General features: G+C 35.8%; 1 protein-coding gene and 1 non-coding gene across 2 annotated transcripts; both read right to left on the minus strand.

Annotated features, from left to right (window-relative positions):
• Nucleotides 1-824: 824 nt before the first annotated feature.
• On the minus strand, nt 825-7660 carry LOC103416500 (uncharacterized). The gene is made up of 4 exons (XM_008354746.4): nt 6586-7660; nt 4694-4929; nt 3651-4467; nt 825-3256 (listed from the first exon to the last, which is right to left on the minus strand). The coding sequence occupies exons 2-4, from the start codon at nt 4925-4927 to the stop codon at nt 1116-1118; spliced, it is 3192 nt and encodes a 1063-aa protein (XP_008352968.3). The 5' UTR covers nt 4928-4929; nt 6586-7660; the 3' UTR covers nt 825-1115.
• A 10166-nt stretch (nt 7661-17826) lies between these two features.
• TRNAN-GUU (transfer RNA asparagine (anticodon GUU)) lies at nt 17827-17900 on the minus strand. Its single transcript has one exon. It is a non-coding gene; the product is annotated as a tRNA-Asn (tRNA).
• Nucleotides 17901-22486: the final 4586 nt, after the last annotated feature.

Here is a 22486-nt window from a genome sequence, read left to right on the forward strand (position 1 = left end):
GATCAATTAAGCCAAAAACACGCGACAAGTCTGGTATTTATTTAATTTATTTTATAAATAATGTGATCGTACAGCACTACGAAGGTTTTGATCAACTTTTTTACTAATAAAAGGAAGAAGATACGAGAAGGTGGAGGTTAGGTAAAGTAATAGGTTGGCAGAGATTGCGTCGACCACGGCAAATTCCAATTAGAGCTTGTTGGTTGGTCCTCTTTTGTCCTTCATTCTTCATGCTTTTGGGTCCATAATATTTTAATTTGTTAATCTTAGCTTTGTCAATGCAAATTGCAAATTAAAGGAAGCTTATTGGTGGGACATGTTTGGCCAAAACCTTCACTAATTTCTGCAAAAAGTTAGACAATGAACTAAAATCGCTTTCCTGGTTCGCAAACAAACAAGGCACATCATGTGGCTACGTGTAAACTTGGTCTCTTGTTTTACGTGCTCATGTGGCAACAACATAACCAAAACGAATCAAATATCAAATTTCCGTTCCCACTAACATTACTGTTTTGTAGTATTCTTCTTTACTCTCGTAAGCGATAAGTTTTAAGTTCAACTTTCATGAATAGCGAATTTGATGCTAAAGATTATTGTTGGCTCGTTGTGTCACTTTGTTCAAACCTCATCCGTTTATATCGTTGTATAAAGAAAAAAAAGAACTTGGGGTCAATCTAGGAAACATATTGTAGACCTGAGTGTAGCCAAGTTGGCTAGAAAAAATGTGTTCCCGCCTCTGCACCCTACTTCGAATCTCCTTCGAACTTCGAAGTTTGGATCGGTTGAATAAACATAAATCAGAAGAAGAATATTTACATCTGAAATAAATGATAAAATCACATCTAAATTCCCAGAAGAGAAGCAATGTATGAGCAAATAAAAGAGAGGAGTGGTATCTATCCGGGAATAAATTTATGCAACATTATTTATGAAAAATACAAAGATGGTACCACCCAAAGACAGAAAAATCAAACCAACCCAAACTTTGGGCTAAGAAATGTACAGAGGGCAGTCAATCCCCATGGCAACCTCAAACCCCTGCAGCCACAGAAACCACCACCCTAATTTTTCTCTATGGAAACTCAATCAATAAGTTAAGACCTTCTTCCCATTGTTTAGGTTAAAGGAACGGATGATGGGAGATTATTACCTGCCGCGCATCTTTGCCTACGAGGCCTTCTGGTCGTCTTACCCCAACCGGTTAGGCTTCTATCTTCCAGTCCCATTTCTGTATTATTAAGCTGCTGTACCAGTGGACTGCAAGCTGGGATAGTTTCCACAGGGGGAGAGGGATTCACCACTGCTCGTCGCCTGCCCCTACCACAACCGTTTCTTGTTGAGTTTCTCCTGGTTAGTCCCGTCTGCCATGAATGGCCCATTGCCCGCATTAATCCTCCAAATGTCTGGAGATCTTCTGTCACCTCGTGCCTTGACAAGGAAGCAAGACCGGGAAGGATGTCCCTTTGGAAGTCCCTCCGCTGCCTCCCTCTCCTTGACTGGCCTCTTCTGGGAGGATTTGGTAGTAATGTGTTTCCGGTTTCTTCCAGGTTCAAGTTTTCTGGAACCAGAGGCTTAGGCATGTAATCTTCTTCCTTGGTCTCTCTCAGTTTCAAAGTCACGAATTCAAAGTAATCAAACGCGTCTGATAAAGATTCATCATCATCATCACCATCTTTGCCTCTCACAACGATGTCAAACTTGCTCTCAAGATCATTCCCACAAGTGGAAGCTATCTCCACAAACCACAGAAGGGGATCGATTGAAGAAGCTTCCGGTGGACTGCAAGAGGATTCATCAGTATGATTGTAGGGACCAGATGATGAGATGGCAACTATTGCCTCCGCTGCTACTCTCACAAGTTCCCCTTGAGGAGGTTCAGCTGGCTGTTGTGGCGATGCTAAAGGCATTGCTTTCTGCTTTTCAGCAGATGCTTCCACAAGAATGACACCATCATCAGCCCCGGGTACAATTGGGGCTTCCAAATCTATGTCTACTGTGATCTTCACACTGGTGGTTGGAGCAGAAGGTTTCAAAGATTCTTCATCATCACTGACACACGAGTTCAAATCGATGACATGTCTGAAACTTGCAACCTTCATATCTATTCTCTCTTCTACAACTACAATTTCTTCTACATTCTTTGTGGCCAAGTCAGGAGCTGAAGGATCGCAAGGCAAGTTGATATCCAGTCCTCCGTTTCTCTTGTTATTTTCCACAGACGGGGAGGTAACAGAATAAGACTCGTTCTTAGTGTTATGGGACTGAACAAAAATAGGAAACCCAAGAAGTTTTCTCTTGCACGGGCTGTCGCCTAGTTCAGTCCTTCTGGCCTCAACATCATTCTCGCAAGGAACTGATTTTATGTCCTCAGCAAAAATTTGATTTAAATCCTGCATATCAGTCTTTGAAACTCTGCCTACATTGGCAAACTCATTCTTAGAAGCAGGCTTGGCTCTTAGCCACGGCAAAGCTGCAAGATGGTCCTCATGCTTTTGTTCCCCCCCTACGATCCTAAGATGTTGCTGGGGCATTTCTTCATCCGATGAGCTTTTTGAAAGCACTACATTTAAGTTTACTTCCTTTGCAAACTTCACATCCTTGCAATTTGAACCCTTGTAGTGTGTCGCTGAACCCTGACTCCTCAACTGCTCAGGACCTCCGTTGTGATCGTTACTGCTGCTCTGATAGTCGCAGCTGAGAGATGGGAAGCGAACTAGTTCCTTAGACCCTGAAGATGAACCATGGTGAAAACCATTTTGGTATGGTACTTCACTTCCAGAACCATGGTTAGAACTAGAATTGCTGTTAAGATACCACCTATCTCCAAAGATCCCATTGCTCTGAACTGATGACTGGGAACTCTTGCTCAAGGTAGCAGATGAAGGAAAACACGGGTGAGTTAGAGCTGATATTGGCTTTTGGCTTACGCCACTGCCTGGCTTTTCCCAAGATGAAACCGAGTGAGTCCATGACCTGGCCACATCCGAGGAAGGAAGAATGTGATGATATGGACTGGGCATATGAGAAGTCACAAAAATATTCTGATGCTTATTATTGGAAATTTCATGACTTCTATCCGAATTCTCCGCACCACAAACTGTCCTCTCTCTCCACAAGTCCACCTTGCTTTTATCAGTCAGATAGAAAGCGGTTTCGTGAACATTGTTAATAGAAACTTGCATTGGATGGGACACTATCGGCAGCCTTTCTGTTTGGAGACATTGGGAAACAGTTTTAAGGCTGCTTTTACTTTGCCCTGTAATACAATGAGAGCTGATATTAATTTTTATAATGGAGGAAATCTATAACAAGAAATTCTGCATTCTTAAAGCCTAGCCGAATGGCAACATAGCCCTTAACAGGTGCCTAAAGATTCACCAAATACGTGCATGGTCAATTGTGAAAGAATGAGATGATCCCACAGCTCTGAAGACTAATATAAGTTGTTTGATTAATCCTTTATTTCATCTTTTATATTTCTGTTAAACTTGTTTTTTTCTAATACATACGTATTTATAATTTGGATTTCTTTATCAATTTCTTTCAAACAATCTAGAATCTACAATAACTGCACATACGAATACTAAAATAAAAGGAAATGCAGATGTCAAAAAGGACTAACTTAGAGTTTAATCAAATTTCATCTATACCTGCTTCAAGAACATGGGAAAACCACCCTTTTCCACTTTCGTTCTCCAAATATATCTTGTTCGGGATAACCTTATCACTGACATGATGAGGGTTGAGTGATATTTCCTTCGGCAAACCTAAAAGCTGCAACCTAGAATTAGCCGCCTGATCGGGACCCTGAATCTTTCCATGATAAGAGTCATGGCCCAGAGGATCAGCGTATTCTGAAGCATTTGTTTCTTCAATTTGAATAGGCTCATTCAAGTCAGCCAAACCATTTGTGCTCCTCGAACATTTATCAGATCTTGAAACATGTCCTTTGCAATCTGTCTTCGCACCTTCGCAGAAAAAGAGCTTTGCACCACCCCCAAGTGTGGTTTTACAATTTTTATTCGGCTGACAAGTAGGAGTGCCAGAAGCTTTCTCATCAGTGAACTGCTCCCCTTCATCAGAATCAACGTACACATCAGCTGGAAGTTGAAGATCAAACATTTTTTTCCTCACTTTTGTGGGTCTTGACTCCATCACCTCAACAACTTTTGAACTAATCCCATTTTGGTATGGAAACAAACCAATTTTTTGGTTGTTTCCTTTCACGGCACTAGATGGAGAATGGGTACCTTCAACACCTGGAATCGATGGTCCAGCATTAACAGAGTTTACCAAAGGAAAGCTGGAATCATGCCATTTCCGAGCATCTTCAGATGTAATTTGAGATGCTAAGGGACTTGACAACAATGATGTCTCCATGGGTATATGGTTTCTATGTAGTTCTTTCCGTTTTATTTCATCCATCAAGTCCCTTTGAATTCTGTACAGCCGGTGAAGTTCAATCACCTGGAAGACATGAAAATCCCATAAATGTTCAAGTTCCTACTATATCGAGTACAATAATACATTAGCAAACAAGGCTCTCTACATGTGGGTTCAAACAGTCAATACACCAAATTAAGGTCCTCCAAATATAGAATTCAATAAATATACAAAGATATCCAACAGATAGAATCATGAAGAATTTGTCAAGGTTTGAGAAATATTGTATGATAAGAAAGTTAGTAAGTACCTGATCCTTAAATATGGCCTCGTGCTCAAGCATGGTCTGCTTGACTACATCCTTATCATACCGTGGAAAAGCATCAGTCATGGCCCTCGGCAAGAAACCATTGCAATACTGCCTATTTGATAAGGTTTTATCTCCGTAATATAAGGGCCAGCTAAAATTGTTTGGATCCTCATTAAGATCCCTCATTGAGTAATACCCGGGCATGTAGCTTTTACACTGCATTTTAGTTCCCATTCCTGGAAAAGGAAAACAATAAAGAAACATTTCAGTGTCAAAATTAAGGGCATACCAAACAAGGAAACTGATGGACAACAGAAGGAAAATGATATCAAGTACATGTTAAAGAATCCTATTTAGCAGAACTACTCATCCCGGCTCTCCATATGACCGGAGAGGGAAATGGTTTCAGTTATATATAGGAAACAAAAATCTTCCGTGCAATATGACACACTAGCCTGAATAAGAAAGATGCTTAGATTTAACTCATAAGAACTATTAAATCATCCATGTTCCCACCCCACCCTGAAATAAGGTGAGATGAAGGGAATGACAACAGTGCTAACCACTTAAGTTGGTACAAACTACGAACACAAAGATGAGGAAATTCTCATGCACAAATCAGGGCAAGGGCCAACGGTGCAACATGGTTTGCTTTCACTAGGGCTAAATTGAGAAACTAATGTTTCTTCAATCAAATTACATGAATTCCATCTTCACCGAGAACTGTCAGAGTAATGCAAGTGATTGCTACACAAAAAGACCTCCAGACACTCTCGAGTCCTGTACACTATAGTTGAAAACTTGACAGTGCCTCAAATATGATAAAAGCTACTATCCAAAGTCTATTTATAATTCATGTCGCCAAATATAGAAAATTTTGCACGCTTGAAAGCCTCAACAATGAATATTAATGCACTTCAGCTGAAAATTTTGCATGATCTCTCGAACAAAATCCAACGCGCTGCTGCTATTCGACCAGAAAAAACATAATGCTGATAAAAGAGCAGGAATCCACATTTGTCCTATACAAGGGAAACCAGCGACAACTAAAGGAATTGGGCCAAAACAGCACATGCACAAAGTGTTTCACAACGTCAAGTAGCAGACATTACAGCTTAATTGAAAGATATACCGAACCATTCAATTTACAAAAGACACATAAGTGAACACTTAATATGATTTCCAAATCCGTGGATGTCATCTATATTCGAACTGGGAAACCATTGCATTTAATGGGTATCGATGCAACCAAAGCGGAGTCAACCCACCAATAGAAACCTCAATGAACCAACAACAATTGAAATTAAATTTACCATTCCCTTCGATCTCAAGCCTAATGAATGCAAGCTTTGAGAAAACAAAAGAGGTATCTTTAACTAATGCACTTCGAAGCAGAAACAAAAAGGCCAAAAAAGCTGAAAGAAAATAAGCAATAAATAGAGACATGCTTTCACAGCATCACCAATACAGAGCGAAATTTGAGGGAAAAAGCCCAACTTACTGGAACATTCAGAAATATTATGATCGAGAATTGAACTTTGCAATAAAAGTTAACTACACAGATCTCGAAAAATTGCAGACTACAGAAACCCAGCATCCACAGTAACTAAGTCTAAAATTACCCAGACACACACACACACACACACAATCTAATTTTCCAACAAACCAATCAACAAAGAAAAGAACCTGAAAACTTTTTTGTAAAGTCGACAATTTGCAATGAGGAAACAAATGCACAAACCCATAAACCCAAACATTCAAGCCATAAAACCCAACAATTTACCCGAACGTGATGGTCAATTTGAATACCCGATTCACCAAATCACCACAAAAAAATAACTATCTGAATTCAGAAAATTCAATCTACCCAGAAAAAAATACAAGAATTTTACCTCAGACCCACATCCTGTTTTCACCTCTCCTCCTCAAAGCATCATCCCCAGCAGATTGAATCATTCAGCAGAAGCTTTCACATGGTGGAAAATTCACGCTATGAAAAAACAGCAAAGCAGCTGAAAACTAAAACTGTATATCTGAAATTATACAAATAAACAGCAAAGTGGGTGCTTTTGCAAACACCATTCAGGAAGCTTAGATCGTCATCAGGTTAAAAAAAAAAGGAGATTTCGATCTGATGGGCCACTCTCTCTCTCCATCTCTATCTCCCTCACCCTCTCTCTCTCCCTAACAAAAAAATAAAAAAAGAAAAGCACAGAACTTTAGAGAGAGAAAGACTTCTATTTTTTAGAGAGAGAGATCCCAGATAAGAAATCTTCACACAAACAAACGACCTTCTAAGAACAGTGACACGAAATTTGTCAACATCCGGTCTCTTTTTATTCTCTGCTTTTTCTTCACTTCTCTCTCACTCTCTCTCTCTATTTATTTTTCTCTCCATTAATATTTATAACCCAATAATTTATTTATGGGTTTTTCAGAAAATGAAAAGAAATGGGCATTTCTAGATTCTCTCCACCTTCCTTGCTTTTGGTACAGATATCAAAAAATAATATTAAACAAGTCTTGGTAGACTGCATATCAGATAAAATATACATATACATATATATATATATATATATATATATATATATATATTATGCATTTATATATGCAACGCCTGCATTTCTGCAACAGCTGGGGGCACAGGCACACCAAAGCAGCTTTCTGAGCCCAGGTTTGTTAAAAAAAAGAAAGACTGATTAATTACTAATTAGCACAAAAAGCACTGCAATTTTCCATTTTAATCAGTGATTAATCGGTTAATCCCAGCAGACAATATGTGGGTCCCCCTGGTACTGTGGCAAGGATGCGGTTTCCTAAGGCTTTAGGGACAGGAAACAAATGCCCTTCTGGGTACACTTTATTTACGGAAATGGGATTCTCGATGCTTCTGCTGTTTGGCAGTGATTGGCCGATCCTCTGTTTTTCTTGTACTAGCGAGTGTGTGTGTATCTGTCATTTGAAAGAACGCTCGGAAACTGTGTACCTCCTTATAAAAGCAGATAATGTAGGAGCCTGTGCCACGTGGCTTTTTTTGAGCTAAATCTTAAATCTCACGATGGGTGTGCCAGGTCAATTAGGAGAGTTAATCACTTTATTACAAGCTAATTAATCATGATTTTTCGTTTTACCAAACTAATTACTCAGGTGACATTAATCTGCGGTTGGTTATACTAGATTTTCATAAATTAATTTGCCTTAAATGTATTATTCGTGAAATAAAAAGTTTGTAAATGCATCCATTAATTTGGTTAGCACATCTTAATTTACTAAATATTTGTCAGTTACTATCTCAATGATATAGTTTGAAAACTCACTCTGTCCGAAAATGACGTTTGAAAATTCCCGTAATTCTAATCCATAATGTCAAAACTAGTACTTCATTGAAAATGAGGAAACTCGCCTAATCACGTCATCTGTAAAGCACATTGAACAATAACATATTTTAGTCTCTCTCAACTTTACTCGGGTCTTATCCAGTGTTAGAGCTAGTAGAGAATATATATATGTATATATATAGAAACGTCTATCAAACAAAACCAGCAAAAATGGGAACCACACCAAACAATCCCAAAAAAGGCATAAGTGGATGGGTGTAGGCAAAGCAAACAATGCATCTGGTGGATACCAGTTTTGGACATAAACTAAACATGGTGCCTAGCTCAAGTGACAGAGATATGGAGGTTGAGTTGTCCAAAACCCTAGGGCAAATCTGGTCAAAAAATCAAAACCAAGTTGCAGCAACCTAAAGGCAAGGAGAGGAAATCGTACTCGGGATTCAGGTTTTACAAGAGAGCACATTTGTTTTAGTCAACTTGGCACTATAAAGTCTGCTTTATTTTTTTTTAGGGAAAACTTGATATAAGTATAATTTTTTTAGCTAATAGTAGGAATAGTCCAATTTATTAAAATAAGTCCAATTCTTTAAATTTAATTATTTTATTATCAATAATTATCTATTCAATGATAAGATTTATTATAAAAATCAAATTTCTTCCTAATTATCTCTTTGATTATTTCTTTTTATTTATTTATTTTTGTTATTTCTTGTTCTTCCACCTGCTTTAAACCTCATTTATAGATTTTATTTTTAATTTTTATAAGCAACCTATATCACAGATTAATTATTTTTATGTATCTATATGACATATTCTTTTTTATAATCAACGTGTCACATATTAATGTGTCTTACTTGTAGGTATATTATGTTTTTTTCCTACCTTTTACTTAGGTTTCATATCTTGCTTACAGGTATAATATACATTCATATATTTGTTACTTGAGTTAAGGTAGAGTGTTTTGTAGATAATTTATGTTAGTATATTAGTTTTTTTTTTGTTATATATTAATTAGATTTTTTGGAGTTGAAAAATGCATAATATTAGAAGATTTTTAATATTTTTAAAAAATATAAAATGAGTATAAAAGAAGTAAAAACATGTAATTAGATAACTGGACTTACTCCTAAAAACCATCTATATTTTTGGACCTAGATCTAAAAACCCCTTTTTTTAATGTTAGAAAATTAATTTAAGATCAAGATAGAAATTACGTATATATATTTTTTAAATATATTATTTAGTTGTATTTGATCTACCACTTCTAATTGTCTTTAGCTGACATGAAAACCTTTTCTCGTGCATACTCATTGAGTCAAACTTCCTTTTCAATCCTCTTTCTCAGTAGTATATATTATATAAACCTTTTTTTTTTTAAATGCAGAATTTTCTGTACCTCATAACGCACTAGTGGTTTTGATTAATCCACCCAAAAATATTCAAGCAATTTACTTTAAATATATAGTTAAACCCTTTTATAAGTTTGAACAAATGACAACTTTTATAGTCAAAGGATAATGAAATAAGCAGCATACGTAACTGAAGCCACTTTAGTTGAAAATGAGCGCTCTCTAAATATATTTGAGTTCGAATTTCTTCGTAGGTTAAGAAATAACCTTATAAACAAGTAAGGTATTTGTTTCATGTTTTCTTTTCGTCCTTTTCATTTGATATGTTAGAGCATGTTCCACATTCGATCCAATCATACTTTTTTATAACTTAAAAACAAGTTGTGAGTTTCAAACTCAAATTCTTGTTTGGTTTGCCTATTTTATAAAAACTCGTTTCTTTTTTCGTGATCTTCGCTACCAGCATCGATCAAGTCCTGCGCTCCGTCGAGCATCGGTTCGGGTTCACCGTCGACCTGTGTTCGATGCGACCAATTCGACTTTACCGTAGCTCCACTTAGTTATTTCTACGCGGAAAGATTAAGGGAATGCCGGCGTTGGATGGTGCCTACAATGGTGAGGGAAGAAGTGGGGAATGTAGTTGCCAATGAGATTCTAACCTACTTGCCCGACCAATACGATGTAACCAGACTAGGACTTACCTAAGTTTAAGATTTAAAACAGTTTACGAGTAAGTTTAAGATTTAAAACAGTTTATGAGTTCAATACCAAACAAAATTTTGGATTAAAAAATAAAATAAAATAAAAAGTAAACTTTTTAGACCATCTCCAACCCTTGGGCTAAAAGCCAAATTTTTTAGCCCGGAAAATTTAGCTTTTAGCCCAGAAACATCTTTTCTGCTTCAACCCTTCTACCCTAAAATTTTAGCCCGGAATTATTAAAGAATGAAATTAGCCTAAATTTTTTTCTTAAATCAATTTTTTTTAAATAAATAAGTAGATTATTGTAAATTAATTTTATGAACATTTTAATCTAAAAAAATTTAAATTCCGATAAACATTTCGCATTTAGCCGGGGGGAAAGCTGGGGGTATTTGGCCCAGAAATAGCATTTGGCATTTAGCCTAAAATTTTAGCATGGGTTGGAGAGTGTTTGGGGGGGTAATTTGGCTTTTAGCCCAGGGTTGGAGATGGCCTTAGAGAGGAGTTCTTTTAAGTTATTTTGAAAATTGATTAAATATTTTGAGCTAAATACCAAACGGGCACTTAAATTTTCAACCCATACAAGTGAGAAAACTTATGAAGCACACGAAGAGCACATGTTTTAGAAATTAGTTGTAGATGAGAGGTTTTAAATTCAATTCTCGTTAAAGGTGAATTCGAATCACATTATTATGACTAACCCAGTGTAAAGCTTAACCCACTCTTCTACCCTAACTATAAACAAACTCTCTATTCCATCCAACCTACCATGACAACAAAAGATTTTTCAGTGTGACCGGTACATTGAATGGTATATCATGTGTCACTATACAAATGATGAGATATGTGTTTTAAAAAGTTAATAACTTAAAATATAAAAAATTTCACTACTTCTGTAAAAATACATGGTGTACCATTTGTATTCCGATCACATGAAAAATTCATTCATGCCAACATGCAATTAATTAAGCACAGCGAATAACTGGGTGCCAGTTAAGTACTTATTTAATCAACGTAGATATTTTTCCATCTTTTTCCCAACGTTAGACCTAAACTGTGGTCCTTTTCCCAACGTTATTTCCCCCGTGGTCACTTTCATGGAAAATGTGTGTGGCTTTCCAACTAGTGGAAGATTTGGCAAACAAGATGTTAAGGTCCCCACAACGGTTTATGGTGCATGAGGTCCCACAAATTTTGATTGACTCAAGCGTTTTATATTAAAATGTTTGATTTTTGGTCAAGTAATGCTAATTTTATTATCATTTGATGGGTAATTTGGTGAGAGGCTCCGCTGAACCGAAAAAAAAAATTGTTGAAATTAGTTAAAAACTAGTTAATTTGTTCGGGTTTTTGGTTTGTATGAAAGAAATATCGAAATTCTTAGTTTGTGAAAGGTGAATCAACAAAATAAGTTAATGAAGACCATCATATTCAATTTGAGTAGTTCGAATTACGTGTTCTTAACTTCAAATAGTGAAATCTGGAGAGGATTTATGTCCATTTATTTTGTGAGGTAAATTGATGGAATCCCAATTTGTTATGTAATGAATTCTTCAGATCTACTTTTCTGTACCATTTTCTGAAACAGTTGCAAAAGCCAACTCTGTTTTAATTTATTCCCTTGAATAGCAACCCCACACCTTCAATTAGTTTCAACTACACGGTTAATAGAACAGGGACTTGGTACAAAATAATTACTTTATGTATGCCAATGACAATTGCTAAAAAGTACGATTTTGGTGGCTGAATTGTGGTTCGGTCTGTATTTCGGTCTCGGTATTTGGTTCCAAGTGCTCACTCCTAATTAGAAAGGTTTTACTTATATTCCTTTAGGAATGTTGTTTTCAAGTAGTCAAGTCTTTTATCTTTATCTCGTTTTAAGTTGGCACAACACATACCCATCACTTTCCACACATTTGGGATCACATAATACTTAAAAACTTGACTTCACTAAACCCGCACAGCTGTTTATTGACTCCTACCACTCATCAATCTTTGGCGGTGTACTTGCTCTTAATCTTGACGTCTCTCGTAATTGGAATGAAATACTTCTTATCTCTCATGTTGCGATGTTTATTCATTGTAATTTATTTAGAATCTCGAGCACCCTTTATGTTCACATATTAAGTACATTGAAAGAAATTGAACTCTAAATCCGTATTGCACATATCTTCGTTGTCGGAGCTAAACTCTAATGAGTCGAGTTGGGTTAGTTGCGGGTCAGCTTTCGGAACCAAGTTAATTTGTGGGGTCATGCTATTGATTTTTCATAACACCTTTTAAAGACGAAAACAACAAGACGTAATTTACTTGTTCAATTTCTGGATTGATAAGGCAAACCACAACCGTGACATGACTGTAGGGAATTAAGGATAAGTTCATTCTCTCAGAAATTAAATTGCACAGAAGTTTACCTTTGCAAATTAAGGGGCACTATGTTTGTATATAAAACAAAGATTAGCAACAGAGTCCATAAAATTCCTACCAAACTTTACCATTTTCAAGAAGATCCTGCCAAATTTAATCTTAATAACTTAGAGAGATTTGTAGCAATGGTCCATCAACTAAAAATCTATTACCATTGATCCCTCAACTTATCAAAATGTGTAGCTATAGTCATTTTCATCAATTTCATCAAAATTTTGTGAAAATAAGTTATGTTAAGATAACAATTTATATAATTAGGGTCCTTCAACTCATCAAAGTGTGTAATTATGGTCCTTTTCGTCAACTACGTCAAATTTTTTGTCAAAACGAGTTATGTTGAAAGGATCATTGCTACAATTGGATTTAAGTTAAGGGATCATTTCTCCAATTGAATTAAAGTTGAGGGATCAATGGTAATGGATTTTTAGTTGAGGAACCATAGCTACACGTTTTGATGAGTTAAGGGACCAACAGTAATGAATTTTTAGTTGATGGATTATTGCTCCAATTGAGTTAAAATTAAAGGACCATAACTACAATTTACTCAATAATTTATTATTTTCATTAAAACTAGTATATATTTCAACTAGGAAAATTGTAACTCAAGCTTGTTTTGGTTACAAGCAATGATGTTATTCTAAGATATGCTAAAGAGAGAGGAGAGTCACAACTTGGAGAACAATATATCGAAGAGAAAGACTCTAATCATTAGAGCAATCCAGCACCTGTGTAATTCAAGCTTGTTTCTTTTTACTAGTTGAATTTTTCTCTTTCTTGAATAAAAAAACCTCATCAAACTTATATAGGGCTTGAAGTTTCCGTAATTTTTGCACACTTAAGTTTAGTGTTTTATCTTTACATTTTACAAATTAAATAAATTTAATAGACAAAAATAAACAAGAATGTGCAAAACAAGAGAAAAGAAATCCAGAAAATCATTTCCCCAATTTGGTATCTCACAATTTGATGCATGCGCATGGAAACGGAAAAGGATTTGAAACAGAATCCCAGCTTTGAGAAAGGTAAAGCCTGCAGCAAGAATAGGTTGGCCAAAAATATCAAATGAACAAGTCTTATTAGGGTTTCATATGGCAAAATCAGGGGCGGATCCACCTTGGGGCAAGGTGGGTCAACTGATCCCAAAGCTTAGAAGTTCTCCATCAAAGCGTTGGGTAATACTCTTTGAAAATCTCAGATGTCTTTAAACGTTGTCTGCCAAATGCTCGAGGAATTATCTTTATGGGCACTGGGCAAGGTAGCTGCTAGACTCATGCCTTTGTATGCATTTATATAGGCATTTTTTATAGGCTTACTCGACATACGTTCGCATCTAACAACATGACCGCTCCAAAGATATCGACATCAGTCGATATGCTCGCTCGGAAGCTGTTGACATGCGTACAAAATGAGTTGGCAAATGACCTCAGACCTATCAAAACTCAATGAAATGCCAATTTGCATATTATTTCGTCCAAAAAATTTGACGTGCAACACACAATATTCTTCTTAGTGACCCCTCAATGATATTTACTGGATACGCCACTAGACAAGTAATGGAATTTCAGAGTTTTCAGACTGCGAAAGAATCCTTGATGGAAATTGATTTGTAAACCAAAATTAAACGAGTAGGTGAGATTTGTTTTTGCACAAACGGTGGTCATCCACAAATTAGGTATGTCAATTATTGCAATTTCAATAGCTATCCTTATTTAAAAAAAATAAAAAATTGTAACAACCTCGAAATAGGGCCGTGGCCTAATTGAAAAACAAAATACAAATTATGTTTTGAGAGGAATTAAATGCTACCATATTTGAGGTCACCAGACTTTGATTGTTTATCAAATTGTTGTTCTGTGGACCTATAGTTTAATGGGCACATACATATGTGCCCCATTTGCACATATTTTTTTCTCGAACAAGAAATAATGTGAAGCATGTGAATCTACTAAATACAAAGGATGTGGAAATTATATATTATTTCATTATATTTAAGTTACGTGAGGATAGAATAATCGAACATAGGATTTCATGTGCGTAAAATAGTTCTCTTAAACACTTGAGTTACGAATTTTTCATATAATTTAATCATTGTAAGTTGACATTTTAAACGATCACATTGTTGTTCACCTCTTAAATAAAGACTGTTCACAATTGCAATAAGACCCACATGTATTATAAAGGTATTCAATAATAGAGTTACTATGTTTACGAGAAACCTACATGTATCATAGAGGTATTCAACCTCATGATCAGTTTTTATGTCTAACGAGCATTACTCATCTATTATACGTAAAACCACATGTGTTAGAGAATAATTAACCATGTAGTTAAGTTGACATGTCTATAATATTTTGTCCACCAACTTAATGGGAGAAATATTTACCCTACAATCATTAAGAAAGCTCCTCAATTTAGTAACAAAATGTCGAATGTGCCCTCATTCTTATTAACAATTTAAATGATGAATAACGTACGTTCTTGGTTGATGGCAACAATGTAAAAATATTACAAAACTACCCGCTGAAAACCTCAATTTACCATTTTATTATTTATATATACAATGTCGATATTCCAAACCTACAACTATCATGGATTGTATATAAAGAAAACAAACAAATCCAACATTTTATTTGTAGGAAAGAAAAAATCCAACAAAAAAGTCTCCGGTGTAAATACCCATTAAACGAAGGGTAAAACTGACATTAACCGGGATTCTTAAGCAAGTGCTGGAATACTTTAGGGACAATTCTGAGATTCCAACGTTGTCCGTACATGTCTTTCGTGCGTCCGACAGCTTGCGGCGTGAAATTCCATTTAAATCCCAAACTTTAAAAAACTTTCTCTCTCCTCCTCCTCCTCCCTCTCTCTCTCTCTCTCTCTCTCTCTCTCTCAAATCCCTATGTCGATCTGTGTCCACGATTCTTGGGCTTCTCAACCGAATAGCATCCGGAGGAAGCGCCCCTCGCTTTCAACAAAAATAACGGGAACGCCCCTGTCTTAGCGAGTTGACCAATATGCCCCTGATGGATCCCCACAATCACGGCATCTCGCCCACATCGTCATCATCTCGAATTCTCTCTCTGTGTCCCCCTCTCACAACTCCCGAGAATCTGATTATCTGTGAGCAAAGCATCTGCTTTCCTTTTTCCACCGGCTTTTTCAAGAAAGTTGGTCAAAAACCATTGCCCTATCATTTGCCATAATTGTCCCTTTAAGGTAGCCTGATGAGTAAAATCACTTTCACTTCTCTCAGGTATATAGTTTTGGCTTTTTAATCAAATTGCTTATTTCTTTTACAGTTGGCATAAATCGTTATTTTGATCTTTAAAATTTGAAATTAATAGAAATAGCTTTTGAGTTTGTTCATCGTAGATTACTTTGAGCATGTTGTGAAAATTCTTTATTAAATAAGGATCAAAATGACAAAACACCCTTAATTAATAAATAATAGGCAAAATAATTTAACAAAAATTGGAGGTATTTTGGCAATTTTATCTTATTTAAGGAAGTTTTTTTATATTGAAAAACTAAAGTAATGGATTGTGGACAAACTCAGATACTAGTTATATCGATTTTAAACCTTAGAAACCATTTTGGCTAAAAAAAACCCTTTAATATTTACCATCAAAAATTTCAAAAATGTAAACTGAAAATACGATTTTATTCATAAATAAAGTTTGGTTATGATAACCGCTAATCAGTCAAATGGTCAAAATTTCTTATAGAGGAATTAATCTCACAATATTTCTCTATTCATCGAATCTCACTTAAGTTATTGTGAGAGTAACCTAACCAAACTGCCCGCAATCGTTGCTCTATCAAAAAATGTACTCTTGTTTAGTGTTTATTTTATTACAAACAAGGATTTTCACTTCTATTTTGCCCTTACGATTATTCACGACAAATCCTAACATTATTTCAACAAATGCATATAGTTAATATCAACTTGAGAAATCACTTAGTACTATGGTCTAATAGTCTCTTCAATTGTAAGTGAGAGGTTTAGGTTCGATTCTCGTCCATATTATTGTTAACCCATTGTGAGGCTTAACTCACTCGTACTCTTCCACCTCTTTAATATAGATACATCTCCTTAGGTGTAAGAGGTCAAGTCTGTTTTAATATAGTAAAAAGAGGTAACTGTTAGGTACAGGATTTGATACCCTTGAACAGTGAGTTAAGGTTCTAGGGACAACCAACCACTGTTTTAGTGGCAGCAGGATAATGATGTTGGAATTTTACTGTGGTGGCCACATAAGTCATTAAACTCAATTTAATTTAGCATTTAATATTCGGTTTGGTGCACTATGTAAATCATTGGCTTATCTATACTACCTATTAATAAAACACTTTTAATGGAATCTCTATCAACTCATATTTTTTGTGCAATATTTCATAATATTGGCACTGAAATTAACGTTAAGTTGTGAAGTGACAGAGAGTCTATATAGAGTCACATTTTGAGAAATCCCTGGTCGAAAGTGTGTCGACGAGGAGGTCGGACCCCTAAGAGGGGTGGATTGTAAGATCCCACATCGTCCATGAGAGTTGATCATGTAAGCCTTATATGTATATCCTCATCCCTACCTAGCATGAGGCATTTTGAGAGCTCACTAGCTTCGGATTCCATCGGAACTCCGAAGTTAAGCGAGTTCACGCGAGAGCAATCCTAGGATGGGTAACCCACTCAGAAGTTCTCGTGTGAGTTCCCAAAAACAAAACCTTGAAGGCGTGGTCGGAGCCCAAAGCGGACAATATCGTGCTACAACGGTGCAGGCCCGGGATGTGATGGACCCCGGGTCGGGATGTGACAATTTGGTATCAGAGCCAATCTAGGGGTGGATTGTAAGATCCCACATCGCCCAAATAAGTGGATCATGTAAGCCTTATATGTATATTCTCATCCCTACCTAGCATGAGACATTTTGAGAGCTCACTAGCTTCGAATTCCATCGGAACTCCGAAGTTAAGCGAGTTCACACGAGAGCAATCCTAGGATGGGTGACCCATTGAGAAGTTCTCGTGTGAGTTCCCAAAAATAAAACCGTGAATGCGTGGTCGGAGCCCAAAGCGGACAATATCATGCTACAACGGTGCAAGCCCGGGATGTGGTGGACCCTGGGCCGGGATGTGACAATTTGGTATCAGAGTCAATCCCTGGCCGGAAGTATGCCGACGAGGATGTCAGGCCCTAAGGGGGTGGATTGTAAGATCCCACATCGCCCAAATAAGTGGATTATGTAAGCCTTATATATATATTCTCATCCCTACCTAGCATGAGGCATTTTGGAAATTTTAGAAATTATAAAATAAAAACCGCTAGAAGGAGGGTTCGAACCTCCGACCTTGTGGTTAACAGCCACACGCTCTAACCAGCTGAGCTATTCCAGCTTGTTATTAATTATCCTTCAATGTTTATATTTAATTCAATTATTGTGTATGAGATATGTGTTAAGCCCACTTTAAAGCTACGTGGCCTTTTCTCTGTTACTTGCGCAACGTTTCAGCAAATCCTTAGGCCCAGCCACTCGATGGAAATAAAACTAGTACTAGAAATTCTACATCCTCCTTAATAAGATGAATCTCATCAGCTTAGTAGGCTATGGATTCCAGAATTCAATCAAAATAATAAGGTTCAAAAGGGGCATTAGAAATGTTGTTTGATCTATAAATAATAAGTCTCCACTATATCTCTTCAATTCTACCTTATTCCATCTTATTTTCTTCTATAAATGTTGTTTGATGTGCGGAACCGTCTTTCATCCAAATCATGTGCAGCCAACAATCAATGAAGTCGGAAATCGGCTAGTTATCTAAATTTTATGAACCTAATACGATGATGTAGCTCGCACTCCTCCTAGACACCGTAGTTTTACACCAATGCGGAATGTTAGGGCTCTAATTATTAGAGAAACGAATTTGTACCAGGAGAGTGCTTTTTACTCAACCTTTCTCACCTCATATACACCCCAGTAGTTTCATAGATGTTCGATTGAACAACTAAAGTAAAATCGACGGTCATGATCAACAAGAAGTGTGCAAGATAAAAAAGGACATGCTAAAACCACTATCCTTTGTACTACCGTCAAAATACATTTTTATCGATAGCCTACTAAAAATATAGGGCTTGTTTGTTTAACCGGTAAAGATTATGATTGGGTTATTTATTCCGAATCCAAATTTGTTCAAATTAAGTGTTATTTAAGAACTGTATCAATTAAAATTACACATTTACTAACAAAGCTTATTATCCGAATTATTTCTTATAATTAGTTGAAGCCAAGTCCATCCTATACAGCAAACACCTATATAGTACATAATTAACCATGCCTTTATACGTGTCGTGTTTGAGTTTATTTATGTTTGTGTCATCGTTTTATGTAAACTCATAGGTCACTTGACACATAGAACAATATAAAGTTGGAAATATATTTACTTAATATAATATTAGCTGAACAATGTTATTTTGTCTGAATCGTTTTGATAGTGGAATACGCTACTTACATTCAGAAATTATTGAAAATTGACAATAAATAAGAAGAAATATATAGTAATTCGTAGTTAATATCATGATACTAGTACAATAATCTTGTGTCGTTTTATGTCAAATTCTATAGAGAAAAATTTAATATAAAGTTACATAATCTCTAGAAAACTCTACAATACAAGTAAATCCAATCCATGCCATAAAGGCCTTTCTCGCAATTAACCATTTGTAGGTATGACAAAAAGTGTGGATTTGGTAATATGACGTCATAAATTGTACGCCGGACTATGAATGACTGATACATGGTCATTTTCTACTTCAGCGAATCAGAAAGAAGAAAGAAACAGAATACCGATGAGTCGCGGGGCCCATACCCGAATCTATCTCCCCCTCCTGCCGATGGCGTCATCCTGTGGGGCCACCGCACTCATTATAGGCCACTCCTGCGGGTACGATTATCATTCTTTATGTCCTTCCAAATTTTTATTTCTTTTATAAAATTAAAAAAAAAAAAGACAACCGGTGGCAAGTCACGGAGGCATTTCAACATTTCTATGACCAAAAGTCTGGCTTACAAACCAACAGCGAATTTCGAACCCGAGACCTCCAGTTTTTTATTTTAAGAAAGCCTCGTAATCTACCATTTATCACTGGATCACCATCTTTTGATTCTTCCAAATTTTTATTTAATTTCTTTATAAAATCCCCTTTTATTGCATATCTCGCCAATTTAGCCATTTCTAACCCAAGAAGGTTTTAAACCAAATGATCTTGTGTGTGCGTGTTTGTTTTTTATTTCGTCTTAAAACTCTGATATTTGAGAGCATCGTTAATTATACTCTCTATTTTATAGTCTTTAAGAATTAATTAATTATTATCATTTAGTACTATAATTTAGTAGTATTCATCTTCACTTATTAGTCAGAAATTTTAGGTTCGATTCTCGTCAAAGGCAAGTTTAAACAATATTATTGTTAGCTCATTGTGAGGCTCAGCACACTCCATCTTTCTTAGTGCTGATAATACTTTTTGTTAAAAAAAAGTTAATTGTTTAAAATAATATGAAAACAATTAACATTAATTATAAGCTCTTTACAAGCGTATTTTCCTTTTTTGTATTTAAGAGCTCCTGAATATTTGTCTTGGACGTGGATCGGTAAGGAGCCCATTAGAAATGCTTTGAGACTCTTATTATTTTGAACAATATTTAAATATTTAGACACACAAAATTGATAAATTTGTGGTAACAATGTTTAAGTGAAAACACCATACATTAGTAGGGCCCACCTACATTAGTAGTGGTCTTTTTTTGTATGTCCAAATAATTTAATAGTTTTAACCAAAATTTACTTAATACATGTTTGACAAAAAAAAAAAAAAAACCAATCGAGTACGTTTGGCATATGTTTTTTTTTTCCTTAAATGGGAATGTTCTAAAAATCTCCGCCTAGCGTCGTCTAGGTCCCGTCTAGCACCGCCTAGGCGCTAGACGGCTGACAACTGCTCCGATTAATGCCTATGTGTTTGAAAATTAAGATAGGGCACCTACACTTGCTGAGGCGTCTGCTTAGACCACCTAGGCACCTAGGTTGCGACTCACTTAAATAGAAAACATATAACTTTCATTTTGCATTTATTTTTTTTCAATAAATTGTAAGAGACTTGTTGAATACGTAAATGAACACACATTATATGCTTGTTCTCTATATTTTCATTATGTTCCAATACTTCATAATCTATATGTCATTCTATTTTGTAATTTATGATAAAATTATTTATATATTTTAAGTATAAATAGACACTTATTTACACGAAATATAATAGATTTACTTATATCCGGCTAATCCGCCTAGGCACGAGGCCCCCCACCGCCCACCGCTTGACTAGCGTTTAGCATCTTTTAGAACCTTATGTTCCACAAGGGATAGTAAATGTCTTGATTTCATCTTGTCTCGTATCTAGACTACACTCGGATGTTTTAGTATATAAGTTGTTATTTATTATTCTTTTATAAAAGCAGACATTGGAGGCGAGGGAGTTCGATGTTGACATTTCGAGTATAAAGACACAAGCTATGTCTTAATTGCTTGGGCTACAAACCTTCTGCAATTTTTTTTTTTGAACAAATGATATTATCTACATTAAAGAGTGAAAAAGTTTGCTAAGCCTCACAATGGGCTAGCAGTAATGTGGTTCAAATTCGTTTTTGGTGAGAATTTAACCTAAGACCTCTCACTTATAAGTAAAGATGAATACCACTAAAACGTTAAGTGACAACTCTTTGCAAAATATAACATTTTAATATGGACAATTAATATAATTTTGTCACTCTCGTCAATTGTCAATTAAGATGTTCATGAGTATCTGCAAACTCTTTGCAAAATTTTACATTTGAAATGCCTTAATTTTGATTCTTATGAACAACGAGTTCCATATTTAATTACAACTAAAACATTATGTGGCTTAGCCAATAACCAGCTCTCTCACTATCATTAATGGTATGGAAAGGAAAAAAAGACACCATACACCAACATTGCAACTCTTTTTCTTATATGACAACCCTTGTGATGACATACAATCCGTTGGTATGAAAGGTGTTCAATGGTAGAAGGGAAATCCCGAGAACCCTAGATAGGGTAATGTCAGGGATAGCAAAATTTTAAACTGAATTTACAAATCAATTTATATGTCACCAATAGGAAATAAGCACATTAGTCAACGCTTAAATTATAATTCAATTATCAACAACCACATCATTTGGTTTGTAAATATGGTTTAAAAAATTTAGCCTCCTTAACTTGCTCTAACCTTTGGCAAATTCCGGCTAGGGTTTGACATTGGGTTAGTGGGCTAGCCCACTGGTGCAAGTGGACGCGCCCAATAGAACCAAGCCGCACCAACTTTCACTTGCCCAGTGCCACCAAACGCTCGTTGTGCTAACAGTGAAGAGCCCCATACATGTGGGTCATGTCGGCCACAACAATATGCCCAACGACTCTTTAATGAATTGAACGGTGCTGGATATTGGACTGTTGGTTGATCCAACGGTCCATATTGAAATGTATTTAAATTTTAGTTTTATATTTATAAATTCATTGAATCCAACGGCTGATATCTAATATGATCAAATCTCACAGTAAAAAAAAAAAAAAATCTAATAGCCCAAAATTAAATCCAACCACTAAAACATTGAAAACTTAGACCAATATACTTTTATGGTGGCAGTTTATTGATGTTTCAATATTTATTGGAATCTAAATATTTTTAGGTTAAAATATTCATAAAATTAAATTAAGATAGCCTACATAAAAAAAATTAGCCTAAATTCATTTTTCAACAATCTCGGACTATAAATTTAACCTAAAATGGTTGAAGCATAAAAGAAACTATGTATGGGTTAAAGATTTTAACCCAAATATTGAAGATGGATTGAGGATGTCTAAACAGGACAAATTCAATGATCACAATTGGGATCTATGTCATCACAAAA

The sequence above is a fragment of the Malus domestica genome, chromosome 16, assembly GCF_042453785.1.
Source record: "Malus domestica chromosome 16, GDT2T_hap1".
Lineage (NCBI taxonomy): Eukaryota > Viridiplantae > Streptophyta > Magnoliopsida > Rosales > Rosaceae > Malus > Malus domestica.

Excerpts from the sequence above, each read along its gene's own strand:
- LOC103416500 (XM_008354746.4), bottom strand. The coding sequence starts at position 4,927 with ATGGGAACTAAAATGCAGTGTAAAAGCTACATGCCCGGGTATTACTCA. Across the intron at positions 4,468-4,693 it reads AGGCCATATTTAAGGATCAG|GTGATTGAACTTCACCGGCT; the intron begins GTACTTACTAAC and ends CATGTCTTCCAG. Across the intron at positions 3,257-3,650 it reads TTCCCATGTTCTTGAAGCAG|GGCAAAGTAAAAGCAGCCTT; the intron begins GTATAGATGAAA and ends ATTGTATTACAG.